The following is a 20,104-nucleotide window of genomic DNA, read 5'->3' on the forward strand; positions in this document are numbered from 1 at the left end:
TACCAAATGTAAAATAGATAGCTAGTGGTAAACATAGCATTTATTGATGGAAGAAAATCACAGAAAAATACGTAGTGCCACATTTTGTCCAACCTTGACAGCGGGATTCATTCCCTTTTTAGCGCACAATTTAGGACTGGTAGGAGCAGCCCCAGGGCCGGCATGAAGGGCTGCGGTTGATTTGGAAGTGGGGCAAGGACCAGCCTTCCCTCCACAGTGCAAAGCCAGCAACCCTCCTGTCTAGGCAGGATTCTCCCTAGGCTGCAGGGCGGGACTGAGAGGTGCGAGGGCTGCTTTAGGTGCCAGGCCCTTTCCCGGGAGCCCCGCCCAGGCCCCGCCCAGGCCCGGCCGCAGCCCCGCCCCGGTCCCGCCCGCGCCTTGCAGCGCGCCCACACTCAGAGCCCGAGCCGCGGTCGCTCATCTGACCCGAGCCACAGCGGCCGGAGATGCAGCGGGGTACCGCGCTGTGCCTGCGCCTGTGGCTCTGCCTCGGACTGCTCGACAGCGAGCGTGGTGAGCCCTCCGCCTGCCCCAGTGTACAGCTGGCCACGAGGGGGGACATTTTCCCTGGGCAAATGGTGGGACCTCACCGATGGGAGACGGGCGGGGGACAGGGCCCGCGGGACCCTCCGGCACGAGACAGGGTCGGGAGCCAGGGATTCAGACACCGGAAGGAGCACGGCGAGTCGGGCCGGGCTTGCCGGGATGAGGAAAGGGCGGGGACGGGGCGCGGGCTGCACCGCAGCTTAGAGGTGGTGCTCAGTCCCCGACTGCGGTCCACAGTCTGTAGCTCAGCTCCCTTGGACCTGGGCCCCTTTGCGCTGCACCCTCAGCCTGGATCCTTCGCTTGCTTACACGCTTTCCCGCGGAGTCCAGGCACCGTACTGTTCTGTCCTCGAGCCCGAGAGCACTGGGGATTGTACCCCCGCGCAGAGGCTGCAATCCCCGCCGGGTCGTAGACCTGGGTGCGCACTTCCTGACACCTCTAGTCTGCGCTCGAGATCGGTCCTCCAGAGGGAACTCTGGTTGGTGTCTACCATCCCCAGGCCAAGGACTGCGGGGGCAGGGGCTCGGGATCGTGGGGGATAGGCGCTGTGTGGCGGATTGGGCGCAGGTGCCTGTTGGAACTTGAGGAGAATCTTGAGTCGGCAACTCGTAAGTGATCAGCATGGCAGAAGAGGCAGAAGGCCGGCCCTCGCCGTGTTTGAGGGGTAGGACCCTGGAAGGCCAATCTAAGGATCTTGGATCATAAGGCAGGGGCCGACAAGGACGGGTCTTAAACACAGGAGAGGCAAGGTCTGGTTTGTGATGGGAACATGACCGGAGGTTGCTGCTGAGGGATTGGAGGGAAGAGAGTGTGGGGGATGACGGAGGGAGCAGAGGGGTATGGTTGTTCGGAGATGTCAGGATAAAGCAGCAGGAATAAGGGGAGGATGAGCTGGAAGCCCATGCAAGATCTGGTGACCGTGGAAATCAGAGGGTGGAGGAGGGGTAATGGGTCCCCAGTGGTTGAGGGAGGAGTTCTGGGAGGTCTGAAGGAGAGATGGGGACCTCGCTATTTTTAAACACCATGGGCATTGAATAGTGGCTTTACATGCTTCATTTCTTTTAATCCTCACAAGGGAGTGTTAGACCCGTTTTACAGATGGGAACACTTAGACCAAGGACACTTATAACTTCCCCCAAAGTCCCCGGGAAGCCAGTAGTAAGGGAAATTGTCAACCCAGGTCTTTGGAATAACAGAGCTCTGTTCTCTGTGCCTATATGGGCTGAAGAGCTGAGGATAGTGGAGGTGAGGAAGGCGTGGGTGAACCTAGGGGGAGGAGGAGGGAGGAAGACATCTATCTGGCCTCCAAGTCAGGGCAGGTCTGAGCAGAGGGGCTGCCACTTGGCCCTTCCTCGCTTCCCTGCACCCTGCCCAGGACCAGGCTCTCACAGGTGCTCAGCATGTGTTAAGTGACTGGATGAGTGTGGGGAAAGAGTTGAATGGCGCCATGGCTGGGCTTTGGGGCAGAGGAGTGGGAGATCCCACCTTGAGGCGACATCCGGCAAGCACTGGGTGTAGTGTCCAAGGCTCAGGAGAGAGGCTGGGCTGGAGAACTGGAGAGGAAGCAGACCAAAGGGTCTAGGATGGGAACCTCTCCCCCAAGGAGGGGACCAGAGAGGGAGAGGCTTCCAGGGAGACGGGAAACATTCGGCATGCAGGGTTTGAGGAAAACCAGGAGAGGCTTGTGTCCTGGTGCTCCTGAGTGGAGCAGAGGGGGAGATGGAGGAGGGAGCGGGGATGAGGTCAGTCTTGCAGTGAGTGCAGGTGATTCTTACCAAAGTTGGGCAATGAAGGGGAAGGGAGAGAATGAAGCTAAGGGGCCCATGGAAGGGGGGTGGACTAGGTCATGGCTCGTGGGGAGATGTCCCATGGAAAACAGACCATTGCCGCTGTCCCTGAGCCTTGCATTTGCACCACCCATTTCTGGGCTGAGGAGGGCCCTAAGAGCTGCCAGCCTGATGGGGGATACTGGAGCAGAAGCATAAACACTCCAGTGCAGCCAAGTGTCAGTGCAGCCAGAGTAGGAGGCCAAGTGCTGGCAGGTGAGCAGCCTGGCTGTGAAGCTGACTTCAAAGGTGTGATGTTGGTCCCAGAACGAGACTCTTGTCCTAACTCTACCCCTAAATTCCTTGCTATATTACCTGGGCTCCTCTCTTCCTTTTCTTGTGCGTCAGTTTCCCCATGCATAGGAGTGCAACAAGCTGACAAGCACTGAGGGGCTGTGCTTGGGGTTGGGCTTTTTGCCCCAGTAGTGTCCCTGTAGAGAAGGTAGGTGGCAGAGGTCACCTCCAACAGACTTTGTCTCTTGGAGCTTAGTCTAGACTGAGGCTATTTGTGCCTCTGAACAGTGGGCAGTCAGCTCAGGGACATGTTGGGGAAGGAGGCAACTGCTGGGAAGCTTGGCTGGCCCAGCCTGAGGATGCTGGCTCCTGCCATGGGCTGAGGCACACATGACCATCCCAGCTCTTCGCTGTCCCTGCTCCTCAGCCCTGAGCCAGACCCAGGTGTGGACAGAGGTGTGGGGGTGGGGGTTGTGGATGCAAGTCAGTGCAGGCAGAATATGGGGGCTGGGCGCATCTTACTTGGTGCCTGTGGATCAGTGGCTCAGTGCTCTGGGGACTCAAGTGTAGGTGCTGCTCACATCCCCAGCATGCCGGAGGCACCAGGTCAGTGTGGCTGAAGGCTCTCTGCCTCCCCAGAGCCCAGTGCCCACATGGCCAGGCACCAGACTGGGCATGAGGTATAACAAGGGGACTGTCTGGCCAGCTCCTTGCTGTGCCATCCCCACCCTGACCCCCATGCAGTGGCACCCCAACCTGGGGAAGGGGACTGCAGTTCTGTGCAAGTTGAAAGGTACAGTGTCTGCTCTAGGCAGTCTAGGGAGGCTTTGGACCAAGCACATCCTGCAGGGGTTTCCTGAGCACCAGACTAGCAGGAACACAAACATGGTATCGTAGCCCAGGGGCGAAAGTGCTCAGTGACCCAGTGGGGCCCAGCTGGTGGCTCTGGGCTGCTTCTAGCTTGGGACTTCCTGGAGGGGTCTGCAGACTCCAGGGAAAGGGATTCCAGGTAGGGCAAAACCCCCTCAAAGGCCCAGAGGCAGAAGAGTCAGATGGTGATCAGATGAGGCTAGACTCCTAGGGGCGGAGGGATGAGATGGAGGAGACAGGCAAGTGGAGGTGGCAGGAGCCAGCAGCACACCTGGAAAGGGGAGGTCTGAGCAGGGAGTCACCTGGTCAGATTCCCCTGAAGGCATCACCGGAGGGGTAAAACCAGATGCAAGCCCACAGCAAGGAGGCTGTGGGTGAACCCAGGAGATACGCCAGGGAAGGAGGTAGCAGGGGATGGTGGAGAGAAAGGGACAAGTGCCAGTCTCTGGCTTAAGCAACAGAACAGGTCATGAAATTGTTTACCAGATGGGGACCCTGAGAAGAGGAGGAAATGTGGGGAAAGATGAGACACTCCAGTAGGGAGGCAGGGCCTCAAGCTGAAGGCAGGGAGGAGGAAAGTTGGGAGCACTTGAGTGTGATGAGGCAGAGGGGAGTCGGGGAACCCAGGGAAATTAAGTGGGGTCTCAGCCATGAGGGGAAGTTCTTCTCTATGTCTAGCTTACACCCCTCCCGCTGCCGCTTGTGTGTCCCCCCACCGCCCCGCCATTGTAGATTTCTCTCCACTAGGGCCTAGCCTGTGCCCCACAGCCCTGAGATACCCCTCAGAGAGGGGGGATGCGTAGGGAGAGGGGTCCGGAGAGCCTCTCACACTCCTTGCACCAACCTCTGAGCAAGACACAGCCGACGTGTCCAGCTGGAGCCAGGGATTCCTGAGTTTCGATCCTTTTCAGACACTGGCTTCCTCTGGGATCTCGGTTTTCCGGTCACGCCAAAGGGAGAAGCCTGGGAGCAGGAAGATGCGGGCTTTGGCGCTGGCTGCTGCTGAGGCTGGGTGTGGCTGACAGCAGGCACTCTGCTGCTTGGCTCTGGTGCCCCAGGCCACCCCCATCCCCGAGGCCTGGCTGGGGTGTGGGTGGCCCAGTGAGCAGGCACAGGTTTCAGGGTGGCAAGTGGGGGAGCCCCGCGACGTGGCCAGTGAGGTCAGCATGGGTTCATGGGAAAGGACTTGTCAGCCACAGGAGAGGACATCCTGCCTGCATTTCCCTCTTCCTGCAGCAGGAGCCCATGGCCCAGATTTAGCAGCGCTGGGGGGCCACCTCTGAGCCAGCTGGGCTGTCTGATAACACCACCCGTCCCGCTGCCACAGAGCAGATCCCTGATCCCAGAAAGGCCAGGGCAACTGCCTGGCACAGTTGGCTGCACCCACAGCTGTGCTGCACTGGGAGCTCCACATCTACCAGGGTGCCCTTCCTCCCCATCTCACCCCCAGGGGGTACTCAGGCAGCCCACGGTCCCACTCAGCCTCTCCAACACTCCCTGCTTCCCAAAATTGCCTCTATGCTGCTTCAGCAGGACCACTCTAAAACAAAGATCTGAGCCTTCCTCGGGCCAACCGCCCCCGCCGGCCCCTCTTGGGCTGATAGTACAGGCCCTCCTGCTAGGGTCCCAAGGGCAGCCGTATGTAGCCTGACATCCACCTAGCCTGCACCCATCACATATATGCCCCAGCCTCAGCACATGACCTTTCTCCTGCTCCAGATATGTGCAGAAGCCTACTGAGAATTCCAGGCAGAAGGTGATGCCGCTCCAAGTGGGAGGGGTCTACTAGGGCGGGAGTGGGGCTTCATTCCCACTCCCTGTGTGCCCCAGGAGCACAGAATCTAGGCTTTCAGGTAGGTTCAGGGGAAGCTCTTATCCTTATCCAACCTAAAGCACCATCCTCAAAGCTATCCTGAATTCTACCAAATGGAGTTTCGTTTGTATGAAGCAGCACTTATGTGCACACATACACGCACACACACTTGGAGTGTCTACCAGTGAAATGGTTAATCAAATTTCTTCACACTAGCGTGTGTGAAGATTTTAACCTTGTGACATAGGCTATTGTGCCCATTTTAAAGATTAGAAAATTAAGGCCAGAGGAATGAAATGGCTCATTAGATGCTAGAGCAGCTTTGAGGGAAGTGACAAGTGTCTGGTGTCTGGTGCTAGATGGCATAGGGGCTGAGGGGCAAGAAGGGGCAGGCGTGGCAGGTGTTGTCCACATTCCCCAGGGAAAGCACTAGAGAGGTGGGTATGTGGGGTCCTAAATTTCTGACCACCTCATGGACATTTTCACCTTGATGTCCTGTACAGCTTTCAAAAGCAGCATGCCACTAGACACATTGCTTTCCCCCAGGCCTACCCCTGGCAGATGTGCCTACTTCAGGGCAGGACATCTGCACCTCCATCCCTCGCCTCCACACCTGCCCACACACTGTGTTCTGTCGCTTTGTTCCCTGGATCCTCAAAGCCAGTCAAGAGCAATCCAGGGTCAAGTCCATGCTGGGGATGCCACCCTGGAAAGGCTCTCATCCTTGCACTGAGGAACTGTCAAGTGCAGTGAGTCAAGCCGCTGCATGAAGCTGTGGAAACATGCAGAGAGGCCCCTAGGAGGGGACTTAAAATTGCGACCCTGGGGCTGGAGCAGGCACCAGGCAGGTGACGAGAGTGACTGGTGAGTCCCTTGAGAAGATCAGATTCCATCCCTAAGTAGCGGAGAGGCAGGAAATTGTTTTAGGCAGAAGAGTGATTTGTGTTCTAGAAGACTCCTTTGACCACTGGGAAAGGCCTGGACCAGTGGGGAGACACTGGTGTGGTGAGCCAGAGGAGGGATTTTGAGGCTGGCCAGGCAGTGGGGTGGCAAAGAAGGGGACTGGAAAAGGCAGCCCCAGAATGTCTAGGGGTGGCACTCAGGCTGGAAGGCATCTACTGCTAAGCGTCTGAGCTCTGCGAGTGCAAAGCACTTTGCCAAGTGGCAGGGAGAGGAGAGGGGCAGGCCTGGTGCTTCCAGCCACACTGCTGTTGGTGCTGGTTCTGAGGAAGTATAGAGTAAATAGCAGCTTCCCATAATCCTGTCCCCCAAAGATAACCTCTGACTAGCAAGTTAACCTCTGTGCCTTCGTTTTCTCATCCGCAAAATGGTAAGAATAGTACCCACCTCAGGGGGGCAATAGAGGGGTGTGGTATGCACAAGTGCATAGGCTGTGCTGGCATACAGAAAATGTTTGCTCTTGTTGTCTGTTGTTGTAACAGGGTATATTGAGGTAAGCAGAATTTGGGGGTCAAAGTATATGAACATTTTTTTTTATTACTGTGAGTGCCTGTTTGTCCCCATCCTTGCCAACACTGGGAATCCTCTATACTTTTAACACTTGCTCATCTGGGTTGGGGATACTTCTGTGCCCTGTGGCTCATTGTTCTCCTCAGTGGGTGGTGTGGTATGAGGGCTGGGGGCGCCTGGCAGGAGACATCTGGGAAGCAGAGTCCTCTGGGGCTGGAGCTCAGAAGAGCTGCCAGGGAGGGTGGGGGGCTCAGAGGTAGGCTTGAAGCCCTGGGGTTGTGCCACCTCCAGGAGGAAGGAGCGCACCTTAAGCAGCTCCAGTTAAATGAGCCACAAAGAGCCTAAGGCTGGGCCTGTGACCCGGGGCCTTTCTCTGAGGCCTCATTCCTCCACACCATGCTCCATCTGTTTCACCTACCTGACAGTCCAAGGTCACCTGCACTCTGGTCTTTGCACATGTCCCTCTGCCCTCTGTGCCCTCCTCCTGAGCCAGCAAGCTCCTGTTCAGTCTACGAAGCCTATTTCAACTCACAGGAGCACTCCCTCCCACTGGCAAGGCTTTCTCTGACTGCCCCCCACCTTGGCACTTTGACCAAATCACAGAGTCACAGTGAGATGCAACTGCTGTGACATGCAAAACAGTGGACAGGCAGTGACAGTGAAGGTCTCAGTGTGCCTGAGCCAGCAACAGTTTATCCTTACAATGGTTCTTAGTGTGGTATTATGGTGGTCTGTGGTTCCCAATAATCTTGGGGACAATTCTCATTTCATAAGTTTGGAGCAGGGGAAGTGACTTGCCCAAGGTCATAGTCAGAATGACATTGTAGGGTGTGCAGCTGGGCTCACAGGGCTTCGGGCACTCTCTCTAGGTACAGCCCCTCCCATCTCAGCCCTTTCAGTCCTGCAGGGTGGGAGGTAGGAGGACTGATGGACTATTGACCTCACCCTTGACCTCTGGAGGCACAGAGGCTGCCATCCGGGTGGTGGTGGGGGGACTCCAAGACAGAACACCCCTGAGCCTTCTTCCAAGGTCTATGCACAAGCCTGGCCCCAAGAATGAAGGGAGAGGGCCTTAGAGCCGGCTCCCCAACTCGGCCCAGCCCTGGGACTGATGCATGGAGACCCCAACCTGGCCTCACCTGCCCCCAGTGCTTCCCCCTCAGCTTGCCTTCAGTTTGTAGCCATGGGCCTGGCCCTGGCTGCCTCTGTCCTCCAGGGCACAAATGCTAAGGAGAGTGTGGACCAGACTAGCAGGACTGCAGTACAGCGCCTGTCACCCACCAGGTGACCATGACATTTCCTTGAAATAAGGAATTGCAAATGCAAAAACCACTACTGCTACACTCTGCCAGAGTATGTAGGGGCACCCCTGAGCTTGCACACCATCCTGACATCATCCCTGGGTTGGTTGTGCTGAACCTGAGGACAGAGCCATGGGCCAATGACATCCTGGCCCCCAGGAGCCACACAAAGGTACAAACCTTCCCCGTGTGGTGGGTGAGGGCCTGGTGTGCTCAGCAGGTGGATACTGGGTGTGGCTGGTGTCTTGACTGTGTGGCAGAAGAATTGGGAGGTGAAGCTGGTTAGAAGGGGTGGCCTGTTGGGCAGGGCATCACCCTGGAGGCCGGGCCAAGGGCATTCACAGCTCCAGAGGGCCACAAGGAGCCAGTGAAGGTGTCCGCTGGGCTGAGGCCAGGAGGCCAGGAAGGAGACTGCTAGGGAGCAGAGAGGTAGGGAGACTGGCACTCGGGGTGGCAGTGGGAGAGAAGGAGATGGAGAGATGTGAGGGCTGAGTCCCAGGCAGGGATGGTCCTGGACTTGGCCAGACTTGGGCTCCTGCACAGCTGCTGGTTATCACTGATGTGGAGCCTGGAGCCTCAGTTTCCTCATTGCTGACTGGACTCGTGATCCCTCCCTCCCTCCCAGGCTACGTGAGGATCAAATGAGGCAGTGACTGCTGGGCTGTGGTTCAGTGCCTAACCCACAGGACTTCCCACCCCTCCTGCCTGCCCCTCACCCAGGATCCTGGTGTGCTGCTTCCACAGCCAGCGCCTGTGGCTGACCCCAGGGTCCCACTGCCCAAGGCTGCTGACAGCACAGAGAAGAGGAGGTATGCTCTCTGGCCTCCCTGACCTCGGCCTGGCGCCTGCCCGGATTGCTCTGCTCAGGCTAGGGGGCCAGGGCTGCTGGCCAGGGGAAGGAAGAAGCCAGTTCCTGGGTCAGGAACAGGAAGGCAGGGGGAGTGCAGCAGAAGCCAGGATGACAGTGCTTCCTGCTTCGGGAAGGGAAGGACAGCGGGGACAGACAACAGCCAGGCAGGAAGGATGCGCCTTCTTTGGGGTTTCAGGTGGGGGCTGGGCAGCACAGAGCCTCTGGGCATGGCAAACCAGGCCTGAATCTGCCCCAGCTGCTGAGCAGCCTGGGGTACAGATGGTCACCAGGGAGCCTGGCCTTTAAATCCAGAAACATCTTTTCCAAAGGAACAACAAGGTTTGACAAAGTTCCAACCCAAAGAAAGACCTCAGAGGTTTGTTTAGCCAACCAGTCAGCCATTCATCCCTCCTTCCATCCACCCATTCTTCCATCCATCCATCCATTCATCCATCTATCCATCTGCCTGTCCATCCATCTATCTGTCCATCTGTCCTTCCATCTAGCCATTCTTTCTTTTTTCCACCTTTCCATCCTTCTATCCATCCATCCGACTGTCCATTCAGCTAACCATCTTTCCTTCCATCTTTCCACCACTCAACCTTTCATTCACCCACTCATCCATCCATCCATCCATTCGTCCATCTGTCCATTCATTTATTCATTCAACAAGGATCTATGGAGGCTTGACTCTCTGTCAGTGCTAGGCATGGAATGGGGTAGAAAAGAGGACTGTTTGGGTCCTAACCCCATTGAAACTGTCTAGTAGAGGAAATGAAAAAACATAACTTAAATAAAAAAGTAAATAACAAAATTACATATTGTGATAAGAAGAATGAAATAAGCAACCGGGAGGTTAAGGTGGAGCTTAAAGGAGGACTTAGGTTTTGGAGCGGGTGAGGAGGTCACGTCTAGCTGAGGCCTGAAGATGATAAGAAGCCAGCTGTGCAAGGCATGTGAGAGGAGACAAATCAGGAGGAGAGGTGTGTGTAAAGGCCCTGGGGTAGGAAGGAGCATAGCATGTCATAGAACAGCCTGGAGGCCATGGTGGCTGGAGGACAAGAATAGGACATGAGAGTGGACGAAGAGGGTGTGGAGGGCGGGGCAGGGGCCAGGCCACGGTCAGAAGTTTGGATTTTCTTTAAAGTGTAGTGGAAAGTCACTGATGAAATTTAAGCAGGAGCGTGATTTGTCTCCTTTGCGTTATTAAACTATCACTGTCAACTGTGTGAAGGATTGGAGGAGGGCAAGAGTGGGCCAGGGGCTACTGTGGGGACGAGTGCAGTTGGTTAGGCTCCAGCAGGAGAGTGGGGGCTGGCTCTGGGATGCTTTGGTGGTGGGTGGATGGGCCGGGGTGGGAGAGGTGGGCATTTGGGGAGATGGGAGCTATCAAGGAGATAGCTTTGGCAGGGGTGGAGAGGATGTGAGTCTGCAGTTCAGCAACAGAAATGTGGAACTCAAGGTGTCTGTGGGATGACCAAGTGAAGTGGCAGCTGGATACTTAAGGCTGGAGTTGAGCAAAGGGGTCTGGGCTAGAGGTAGAGATTTCGCAAGTATATGGACGCTTAGGAGAGAGACTGGTAGAGAAGAGAAAGTGAGGAGCTGCAGCACTTGGTGTTGGACAGAGGGGACGGAGGACGAAGGGAGAGTGAGCTCACAGAAGCTAGCAGAAGAGGGAACAGCTCTGCTCCCTGCCCTGGAGGGCCTCCCACAGCAGCATGGAGGTCACAGGATACCTTGACCAGTGGCTCCATGAAGCAGGGGAGGGGGCCGCACCCTGTGGGAAGATGAGCAAATGTGAGAGCAAGGAGTCAGCGAGCAGAGCTTTTGCTAGGAATGGGAATAGAAAAGAGGAAGGGAATATAGGATCAAGGAATTGAAGAGTTTTTGTTTGTTTATAAGATGTGGGATGATTCCATAGAGAAAAAGTGGTAATCAGGAAAGAAAGAAATTATCCACAGTGGTCAGATCTGGGGAGTTGGGATCCCTAGCTCGATGGAAGGCTTTGCCTTGGGAGCAGGAATGTCAGAGAGTTTCCAGGGCCTAGGGCAAGGGTGTGGGATTTAGATGTGGGAAGATGAGGTGTCTCCATCTGATGGCTCTACTTCATTAGTGCTGAGAGTGAGAGAGAAGGGAACACCCTGAACTGCAGCCCGGGGGTCATTTAGGGTCTGCCAAAAGGAAAAGAAAGGGGAGGCAGCAGCATGGGGCTCTGGCTTTGTGCTGCAAGCCGAGCCACTGAGGGACATGGGTGCTGCAGGGTTGTGGTGGAGAGCAGGGGCAAGGGAGCATTCAGAATGTTGGGCCATGGGACATGCAGTGCCAAAAGAGAGGTGAGGCCAGGAGGAGGTAGCAATGCAGAGGGGTCCTTGGCCTCAGAGTTTTGATGAGGTTGAAGAGCTTAGCAGTGGTGAGACAGTGGCACCTGGCAGGAGGCAGAGGAGGCAAAGAGAGAAGTGTAAGAAGATAGGCACTCAGTGATGGCACAGATTCTGGTGGGGACCAAGTCCAGGGTATGCCCAGGAAGTGAGGGGCTGAAGGGAGGAGGGAGGACAATGGAGAAGCACCCTGCAAAGGCCAGGGTGCTTGTGCTGGTGACTCACCCGTGTGGATGTCAAAGTTATGAGGAATGGCCTGAGTTGGGGTGGAGGGGCCTGAAGAGCCCGGAGCAGAGAATGAGGGGAAGTGACCAGGACAGCAGCTGATGACAGCTTTAGTGGGGAGTGGCTGGTGCTGCTGGAAAAGGGGAAGTGACCGCAAGGAGTTCTCTGATGTGTGCAATGGGAGCAATAATCACCCCAGGGGCAGTGGTGTCCTCAGAAAGCCAGGTTTTAGTTAAGGCAGGAAGGATGGAGGAGGACAGTGATGTCTGCAGTGAAGACTACTGATCACACAGGGTCCAGTGGAAGTGACTGAAGAAAGAGAAGCACTGGGGAAATTCAGGGCATGTGGCAACAAAGGAAAGGCTCTCTCAGATGGGTGAAATGGTTGGCAAACACTATGGATCTTCCTGTTTAGCACACTGATGGAGATGCTTCCTTTGGTGGTATGGTGGCCTCTAGGGAGGAAGCTCCTATAGGTTCCATCCCCCATCCATCCACTCAACCCACCCACCCTCCCACATATCCATCTTCCATCCTACCATCCTTCTATCCATACCCTCAATCTTTGGTGTTCACCTCTTTTGTATTAAGGTTAGAAAGATGAATAACATACAGCCTCTGTTCAGATGTGACCAGAAAACCACAGTTCAGTCCAATAAGTGTTCTAACACCATGAGCCTAGGAGGCCAACACTGCCTGAGTAACAGTGACTGCCCCATAGAGAAGGGACTCATGAACTAGACCCTAAAGAGGGAGCTCCACAGGAGGGAAGGAAGTACAAATGTCCAGGGCAAAAAAAATTAGCAGACAGAGACTTCAAGATATGAAAAGCCTGGCACTTTGGGACAATGGTGAGAGGTCTGTCCCTCTCAGATGTGTCAGGAATTGAAGCTGGAGAGAAGGGGAGTAGGCAGAATGGAGAGGGCTGGGGTCCCCCACTTTATCTTAGAAGCAAAGAGGAGTTGCACAAGGAAGCTGGGCTGACAAATGCCATAGCTCTGTTGCCAGGGTGACAGGTGTGTGCCCTGGAGGAGCACCCCAGAGAAGGGGACCCTTGCTTGGCCTCCCCAGGGGCCCCAGGGCAATGCTGCAGGCCTCACCATGCAGGCATACATAACCCAGGGCAGGTGGGTCCTGGCCGCTGCACCTCTCCTCTGGTGCCCACATGCCAGCCTCAGGCCTGACTCCTGACTGGTCCACAGGGACAGCCAGTTCTTTCATCCCCTCACAAGTCCAAACCCAAGTCCATCATTCCCCTCTCCCCCCACTTATGTAGTTCAGAGGCCAGTTTGCCTGGCATGGCTTTATTCACTTTCCACTGCCTGGAAAATCCGACTTCTCTTTCAAAGCCCATCTTAGTGGTGTCAGCCTCGGATTCCTTCCTGACCCCTCAACACCAGAGCAGAGGCTACCCACTGTGGGGCTCCTCCACCCCAGCAGCCCTGGGGGTTCATGGTGGGGAGGTGTGATGCGGGGGCTGGTACCACCCTGGGGAGGAGTGGACCTGGTGGCAGAGCCCAGGGCTACTTTCCCATCTCGGGGCCCCAGGGTGGGGCCACTGTCCTGAGTGCCAGGAGTGGGTGCACTGAATTCGAGTTAAGGAGAGACTTCAGTGTTCACAGCATCTGGCTAGATGAAGGGCTGCCTTCTTAGGGCTGTGGTGTAGTCCAGCTGGAGGGTCTCAATTTCCCTGGCTGTACTAGATACTAGTGGGATTAGAGGCTGGATGAGGGCCTTCTGCCTCTGACCTACGGTGGTGGGGTACCTAGAAAAGTTTGGCCAGCAGGAGGCACAGAGGGAGAGGCCAGCCAGGCCCTGGCAGCCAACTTGTCCAGGTGATGCTGAAATGAGACCTTGGGGTGCAGAGTGTGCCGTCCTGGTGCCTCTTCCTAGGGCAGCTTGGGGTCAGGGTGGTGTAGAACCAAGTATGGTGGGGATTCCCCCAGCCTCTGCCTCCCACAATTAGCTGCCAGGGCAAGACCCAAGCCTCAGGGAGCTGGGCTAGAAAGGGCAGAGGCACTGAACCTGTAGGACTGGGGGCTGGGGCAGGATAGTGGGCTGTGCCCCCCAGGAGGACAGGGACTTGGGGGAGGGACAGGACGCAGCCCAGGGCCTCCGGCCACACAGTCCTCTCTTCCTGTTGTCTCAGGATGGTCCTGGCAGGATGCATCTGCTAGAGTTCCAGGTCCAGACCTCCCCTGGGGCCTGCTCCCACCCTCCCCCAGGATCACACACACACACACACACAAATTCACATGCGTGCACACGCAGACATGTCAATGACACACACACAAAGTCACACACAACACTCACATATCAGTCCTATAAACACAGATCTATGCACACACAGAGACAACACACACGCGTGCATGTGCACACACACATGCAAACACTACACACACTATCCTGCTGGGAGGATGGGGAGTAAGGAGCTGCGTGGGCAGCAAGGCCAAGGTTCTGGAGGGCCACAGGAGGGTGTTTAACCAGGTGAGGCAGTTATCTGTTTGGGGATTAGCCCTTTTGGAGGAATGGGGGGCTGAGGCAGGGAGAGCAGGGAGAGGAGAGCTGGGGCAGCCAGAGGGCGCCTTGGGGGTGAAGAGAAACTGATGGAACCAAGGACATGTGAGCTGGACTCCATGGGACATGGGAGAGGGCGAGGTCACAGGCAGAATTCCAGGGAGAAACCAAGGCCTGAGTTCTGGGCATGTTTGGCGGTCTGCACTGTGCAGGTCTCCCTCACAAACAGTAGCTGTGCATCTGGGGGGAGGAAACTTCAGGCAGAAATGTGGGGGTCCCAATGCCGAGGAGATGTGCTCCAGGCCTCACCCAATGTAGGGTGAGGCCTGTGGTCTCCCCTATTGACTTCATGTTGACAGCTCTGCTCATGCCGGGCTAGAGGTTCAGTCCAGGGCTCAATCAGGGCTCACTTGGGGCTCGGCCCAGTCTGCAGCCAGGGGGCAACCTGAGGTGGAGGTTACCAGTTGTCTTGGGGCCTTATAGGTACTGCTCAGGGCTGAGAGCCTAGGCAGCCCCTGCCCGGGGAGGGGCCCATCAGCACCGGATGGATGTCATCATGTGAACTCATGACCCAGTCCCATGCTAACCCTATCTCCCACCCCAGGCCTGGCGAGTGGCTACTCCATGACCCCCCCAACCCTGAACATCACGGAGGAGACACACGTCATCGACTCCAGTGACAGCCTGTCCATCTCCTGCAGGTATTCAGCCCTCAGCCAGGAGGGCAGGGGACTGGGTCCCTCCTACCTGGCAGGCCAAGGAGACTACAGAAGGCCAAGCAGATGGTGGCGGAGCACCCAGAAGGCAGCCTCTCCCCAGGGCAGAGGCCTCGAGGCTTAGGGTTGCTTCCAAGTGGCTTGAGTTGTAGGTGCCTGGAGGCATAGACCATCCCTTGCTCTGCAGACACAGGCACCCTGCACCCACCCCCATTTCACTCCCTTAATTTCATATGGACCACAGATCAGTCACCCTGCATCCACCCTTGGGTCACCCCACACTGACCCCAGGCCACCCCATGCCCATGCCCAGGTCATCCTGCATGGACCCCAGGTTGCCTGCACCCACCCTCAGCCACCCTTCACTGGCCCCAGGCCCACCCACACAGACCCCAGACCTGTTATCTTCCCTGCAGCCCCAGCTGTAATCTGAGGCTCAGGCTTCTCTGCAGGACAGCCTGCCACATGCAGGCCCAGGAGCCAGGCAGAGGCCCCAAGGGTCTCAGGGAGCACCCTGCCCCAGGTTCATGGTATGTGCCCAAACGCTGGTCTGCCCTGACCTCTGGGTGAGATAAGCTATGGGCCAGGCTTGGCTCCTGAGGAGGTTCCACAGGGACTGTCCCCCAGGGCTGCAGCCTGGGCCCCTCTTGATGTCCTGCATCCTCTGCCAGGGGGCAGCACCCCCTGGAGTGGGCCTGGCCAGGGGCTCAGGATGCACCAGTCACAGGGGAGAAGGACGGCGAGGACATGGGGATCGTGCGAGACTGTGAGGGCACAGATGCCCGGCCCTACTGCAAGGTTCTGCTGCTGCAGCAGGCCCACGCCAATGACACGGGCAGCTACCGCTGCTACTACAAGTATATCAAGGCTCGCATTGAGGGCACCACTGCAGCCAGCACCTACGTATTTGTGAGAGGTGAGAGGGGTCCAGCACTCACCCATGCGGCCACTCAGGAGCCACAGGCAGGGTCCTGGGTCCTGGAGGGGTGGCTGGCACCTGCACCCCCACCCCCAGCCTTTGAACCCCATGGGGCTGCCCTGCAGCCTCAGACCTGGGCAGAGACCCCCTGAGCCCCGCCTTCCCCTCCCACAACATGCCCCCTCTCCTCAGACTTGGAGCAGCCATTCATCAACAAGCCGAACACACTCCTGGTCAACAGGAAGGACTCCATGTGGGTGCCCTGCCTGGTGTCCATCCCCGGCCTCAACGTCACGCTGCGCTCGGTACAACCCCACGCCAACACCCACCCTGGATCTGGCCCTCCAGTCCTGTCCCTGGAAAACTGCTGCTTCTCTGGCCAAGAGGAAGGGGGCAGCTGGGCGCTGACAGCCACCATGTCTCTACAGCAAAGCTCAGCACTGTGGCCTGATGGGCAGGAGGTGGTGTGGGACGACCGCCGGGGCATGCGTGTGCCCACTCCCCTGCTGCGCGATGCCCTGTACCTGCAGTGTGAGACCACTTGGGACGGCCAGGCCTTCCTATCCAACCCCTTCCTCGTGCATATCACAGGTAGGGGCTGCCTAGGGCTGCAGGGCCCTCCCCCAGCAACCACTCCCTATGTCCTGGGAGGGGAACTGCAGGAAGAGGACAGGGACCCCCCATTTCACAGTAATGAAGCTGTAGGTGCCATGGTTTGGCTGGTTTCAGTGGGTGCCCTGTACTCTGTGCACGTTGTCCTATGAGGGACATGGGGGTCACTGTGTGTGTGTCACCAGGAAATGAGCTCTATGACATCCAGCTGTTCCCCAAGAAATCACTGGAGCTGCTGGTTGGGGAAAAGCTGGTCCTGAACTGCACTGTGTGGGCTGAGTTCAATTCGGGTGTCACCTTCGACTGGGACTATCCAGGGAAGCAGGTGAGGTCAGCAGCCCTGCCAGGGGCTGTGACTGAATCATCCCCAGGTATCCCCATCACTACCCATACTCACTCTGGTCAGGCACACACTTACCTCTGTGTAGAAGAGGTGCAGACTCAGTCCTGCCCCAGGAGCCCCTATCTGATACAGAAGTTTTCCTATCCTGAGGAAAACTCTGGGTCTGGGTCCAAGGCTTCTGGAGCTATTGCTGGCTGGGCTGGGGTGTGTGCCTATGGGGGTTAGTTCTCTCAGTGCCAGCCTGCTCTGACCCTATGCTTCCCCTGGTCCTGGGCAGGCAGAGCGGGGTAAGTGGGTGCCGGAGCGGCGATCCCAGCAGACTCACACAGAGCTCTCCAGCATCCTCACCATCCACAACGTCAGCCAGCACGACTTGGGCCCATATGTGTGTCTGGCCAACAATGGCATCCAGCAATTCCAGGAGAGCACTGAGGTCATTGTGCATGGTACGGCCTGTCAGGTCATTGTGCCCAGCATGGCCTGGGCTAGGTCAGTTGTCAAGCCTGGGGAACAAGGGTTCTTGTGTAGTGTGGGCCCAGGGTCATAGGTCATGGTGCACCTGAGCAGTGTGGCGTCCAGCCAGAGGGAAGGGAGGGCCGTGAGTGGACGGACTGCCCGGTTCCCACACCCCAGAAAGCAGGGCATCTGGCCACTGGGGGTGGCTGTGAATCCCTGGGTGGTGGTGGGTCAGCGATGCTGGCCCCAGCTTTACCCTGATGCCTCCCGTCTGGCAGAAAAGCCCTTCATCAGCGTCGAGTGGCTCAAGGGTCCCATCCTGGAGGCCACGGCAGGAGACGAGCTGGTGAAACTGCCCGTGAAGCTGGCAGCATACCCCCCGCCGGAGTTCCAATGGTACCTCCCTCGCTCCTGCCCCTCACTACCCACCAGGTCCAATGCAGAAAAGAACCACAGGGAGGGAAGGGCAGCATTCTCCCCATCACAGCCTACTCCTTGAGACTTGGATGGGGAACTGTCCCCACTATCAGGGCCTGCACCCTGGGCACGGAACCCTTATGAAGATTCTAAGGAATATGCACATAATGCAATATTTTGGCTAGAGGAAACTTTGGCCTGAATTGCCGCTAAACTGTGAAAGAGTGTAAATACCGGTCTCCTGTTATGTGTGGGTGTGTGTGGGCACAGCATAGGGCTTTATCTGTTTCCTGCACCCACTCAGCCTCTCTGAGGGCCCCCGCTGGAGGGTGTCATAGAGGGATGACTTCAGGTTTCCTAGGCCCCTCTCCAAACAGGTTGCCACACCCAGGATCCTTCTAACCAGAATTTTGGAGATGTCACAGGGGCTTCACAAATTATTATGGTGCTGGGCCCTGGGCTGATCTGTGTGGCAGTGAGCTAGAACTTCCGGAAGGCCTTCAGGCTCCAGATCCCCAGTTCTGGTGTGTGACCTGAGAGTATGGTCTCCCTTGCAGGGTATGCCAAGTGTCAGTGAGGGGTCCCTCACTGGTGGCTTCACCCTCACCGGGCGCTCCCAGAGATCTCCCAGAGAGCTCAGGAAGGCATAGCACCCCACCATGCACCCTTCGGCCATCTGAGCAGTCCACTTGGCCTGACCCTGGGAGGTCACACTCTAGCCTGACCCTTATCGTACACGAGGAAAACAGGCCAGGAAAGGGGAATGGCATTCCTGCCCAAGCCCTGAGCCTCCTGGGAGGAGTCTGCTCCATTCTTTCACAGTTGGCCAGAGGAGCCTTGCCTTCCCAGCCAGGAGCACCTCCCACCAGGCAGGATGACATTTGCTGAAAGCCTGGAGCTGGGCAAGCAGAAGCCCAGACATTCTCAGCCAGCATCCCACTTCATTGGCCATAGGCTGGAAACAGGCTTCTCCTGGGAGAGCCCCCAGATGCCCTGGGCCTGCGCCTTCTGTGACCCTACCTCTGAGGCCACAGGCTTTGGGGTCCATCAGGGGCATCTGATACAGGACCGGGACCCTTGAGACAGGGTCCGGAAGGGCGCTGATGCAGTCTGGAGCCTCCCTCACAGGTGCAGTCTCTTGGAGATGCCTAGGGCCCAGTACCCTGCCCTCCAAGGCCAGTAGTACTGACCCTGTCTAGGAGGGTGGCCAGCTCTGTTGCATCAGAGATCTGGCCCAGGCCTAATCCTCTGGCAGCTGACTGCCTCTCACCATTCCCACCACATCTGGCCTTTCTTTTCTCATTTGGCCAATACCTTCCTCCAAGAAGTGCTCAGCTGGGCCCACTGTTCACTGAGACACCTGCCCCAGGGCACTAACGGTGACCATAGCTCCACAGGGGCCAACTCTTCCAGGTAATCGTGTGATGATTATGAGTAAGTGAATGGATGGATATCTAGTGGACAGACAGACAGGCTGGTCCTGGTTCCCAAAGCAGCCTCTGTGTGTCCAGCATCGGGCTGACCCTAAAGGCCATATCTTGGGTAGGCCTGATGACACCTGCAAGAAGGTTCATTTGGTTTCCCTGGTTTTCAGATGAGGACACAGGGGCTTGGGTCAGTGAAGCAGTTCACCTTGGATCACAAATGCGGCAGGTGGCAACCAGGATTCTGCACCAGAGACCAGCAGGCCTCACAGCCTTGGTCCTGCTCTGCCCTGTTGTGTGACTCCTGGCAAGTCACGTCTCTTCTGACTGGGCTGTGGTGTTGCAGCTGAGGGTCAGACCCCCGCATCCCCCTCACTGTTACTCTCTGCCCCGAGGGCTGTGCTTCTCCTAGTGATCCTCTGGCTTAGTAAACCAGGGTAAGGTACCTGCCTAAGGGAGGGCAGCTTCCAGGCAGAGTCCAGAGCTTGGGTTGCAGGAGCACTGCCTGCAGTACTGGGGAGGAGTCTCCTTTGGGATGTGAGTTTATTTATTCATTCACATGTGCGTCGAGCACCTACTTGTGCTGGGCGCTGCTGTACGTGTAGGGGATATGGCAGTGAGGTGACAGTCCCTGTACAGCTCAGTAGGGGAGACGGACAGTTAACAGACATACGTGTGAACACTAGCATGCAGATGAGCAGGCACAGGCCCGAGGGCCGGCCCCCGGTTCACACAGCTTCTCTGACGAGTGGGTGATATGAATATAGGAGAGAGGGAGACTTGCAGGTGTCTAGCATCCAAGCAAGGCAGGACAGTGAGTTGCATAGCCCTGGGGAGGGGGCAGGGCAACAAGAAGTCCCCATATCTGGAGAGCTCCAAAAAGGGCAGAGCCAGGGTCAGGGCTCCTGGACCCCCATGTGGTAAGGAGCTGTGCCCCTTGGGGACTGCACCTCCACCCCCTCACAGCGCACACCGGTGAAGCCTATGAGAGACAGACAAGGCCCCCTGGGGACTGCAGTTGTCCCTGAGCCTATAGGTGTTGTGAGACCTGGTAGGTTGAGCCCGGAGACCATCCCCATAGCCTTTAGGCCATCTGTTCCCCAATCCAGAGTCAGCTGCTGCAGCCCACACCCCTACTACTCTTCCCAGCAGCCTGGTCTGGTGCAGGAGGGGCCTCTTGCTCCTG

General features: G+C 57.1%; 1 protein-coding gene across 1 annotated transcript in view; it reads left to right on the forward strand.

Annotated features, from left to right (window-relative positions):
* The first annotated feature begins 446 nt into the window (after window positions 1-446).
* The window catches only part of FLT4 (fms related receptor tyrosine kinase 4), a 38,404-nt gene continuing 18,746 nt past the window's right edge, over window positions 447-20,104 (forward strand). The window contains exons 1-11 of the mRNA XM_065873758.1: window positions 447-881; window positions 990-1,155; window positions 7,924-8,044; window positions 8,782-8,870; window positions 14,636-14,732; window positions 15,419-15,663; window positions 15,859-15,971; window positions 16,095-16,257; window positions 16,464-16,603; window positions 16,899-17,067; window positions 17,356-17,473. Coding sequence (XP_065729830.1) covers window positions 447-881; window positions 990-1,155; window positions 7,924-8,044; window positions 8,782-8,870; window positions 14,636-14,732; window positions 15,419-15,663; window positions 15,859-15,971; window positions 16,095-16,257; window positions 16,464-16,603; window positions 16,899-17,067; window positions 17,356-17,473 — 1,856 coding nt within the window. The remainder of the gene's footprint in view (window positions 882-989; window positions 1,156-7,923; window positions 8,045-8,781; window positions 8,871-14,635; window positions 14,733-15,418; window positions 15,664-15,858; window positions 15,972-16,094; window positions 16,258-16,463; window positions 16,604-16,898; window positions 17,068-17,355; window positions 17,474-20,104) is intronic.

Source organism: Phocoena phocoena, chromosome 3 (genome assembly GCF_963924675.1).
Source record: "Phocoena phocoena chromosome 3, mPhoPho1.1, whole genome shotgun sequence".
Taxonomy (NCBI): domain Eukaryota; kingdom Metazoa; phylum Chordata; class Mammalia; order Artiodactyla; family Phocoenidae; genus Phocoena; species Phocoena phocoena.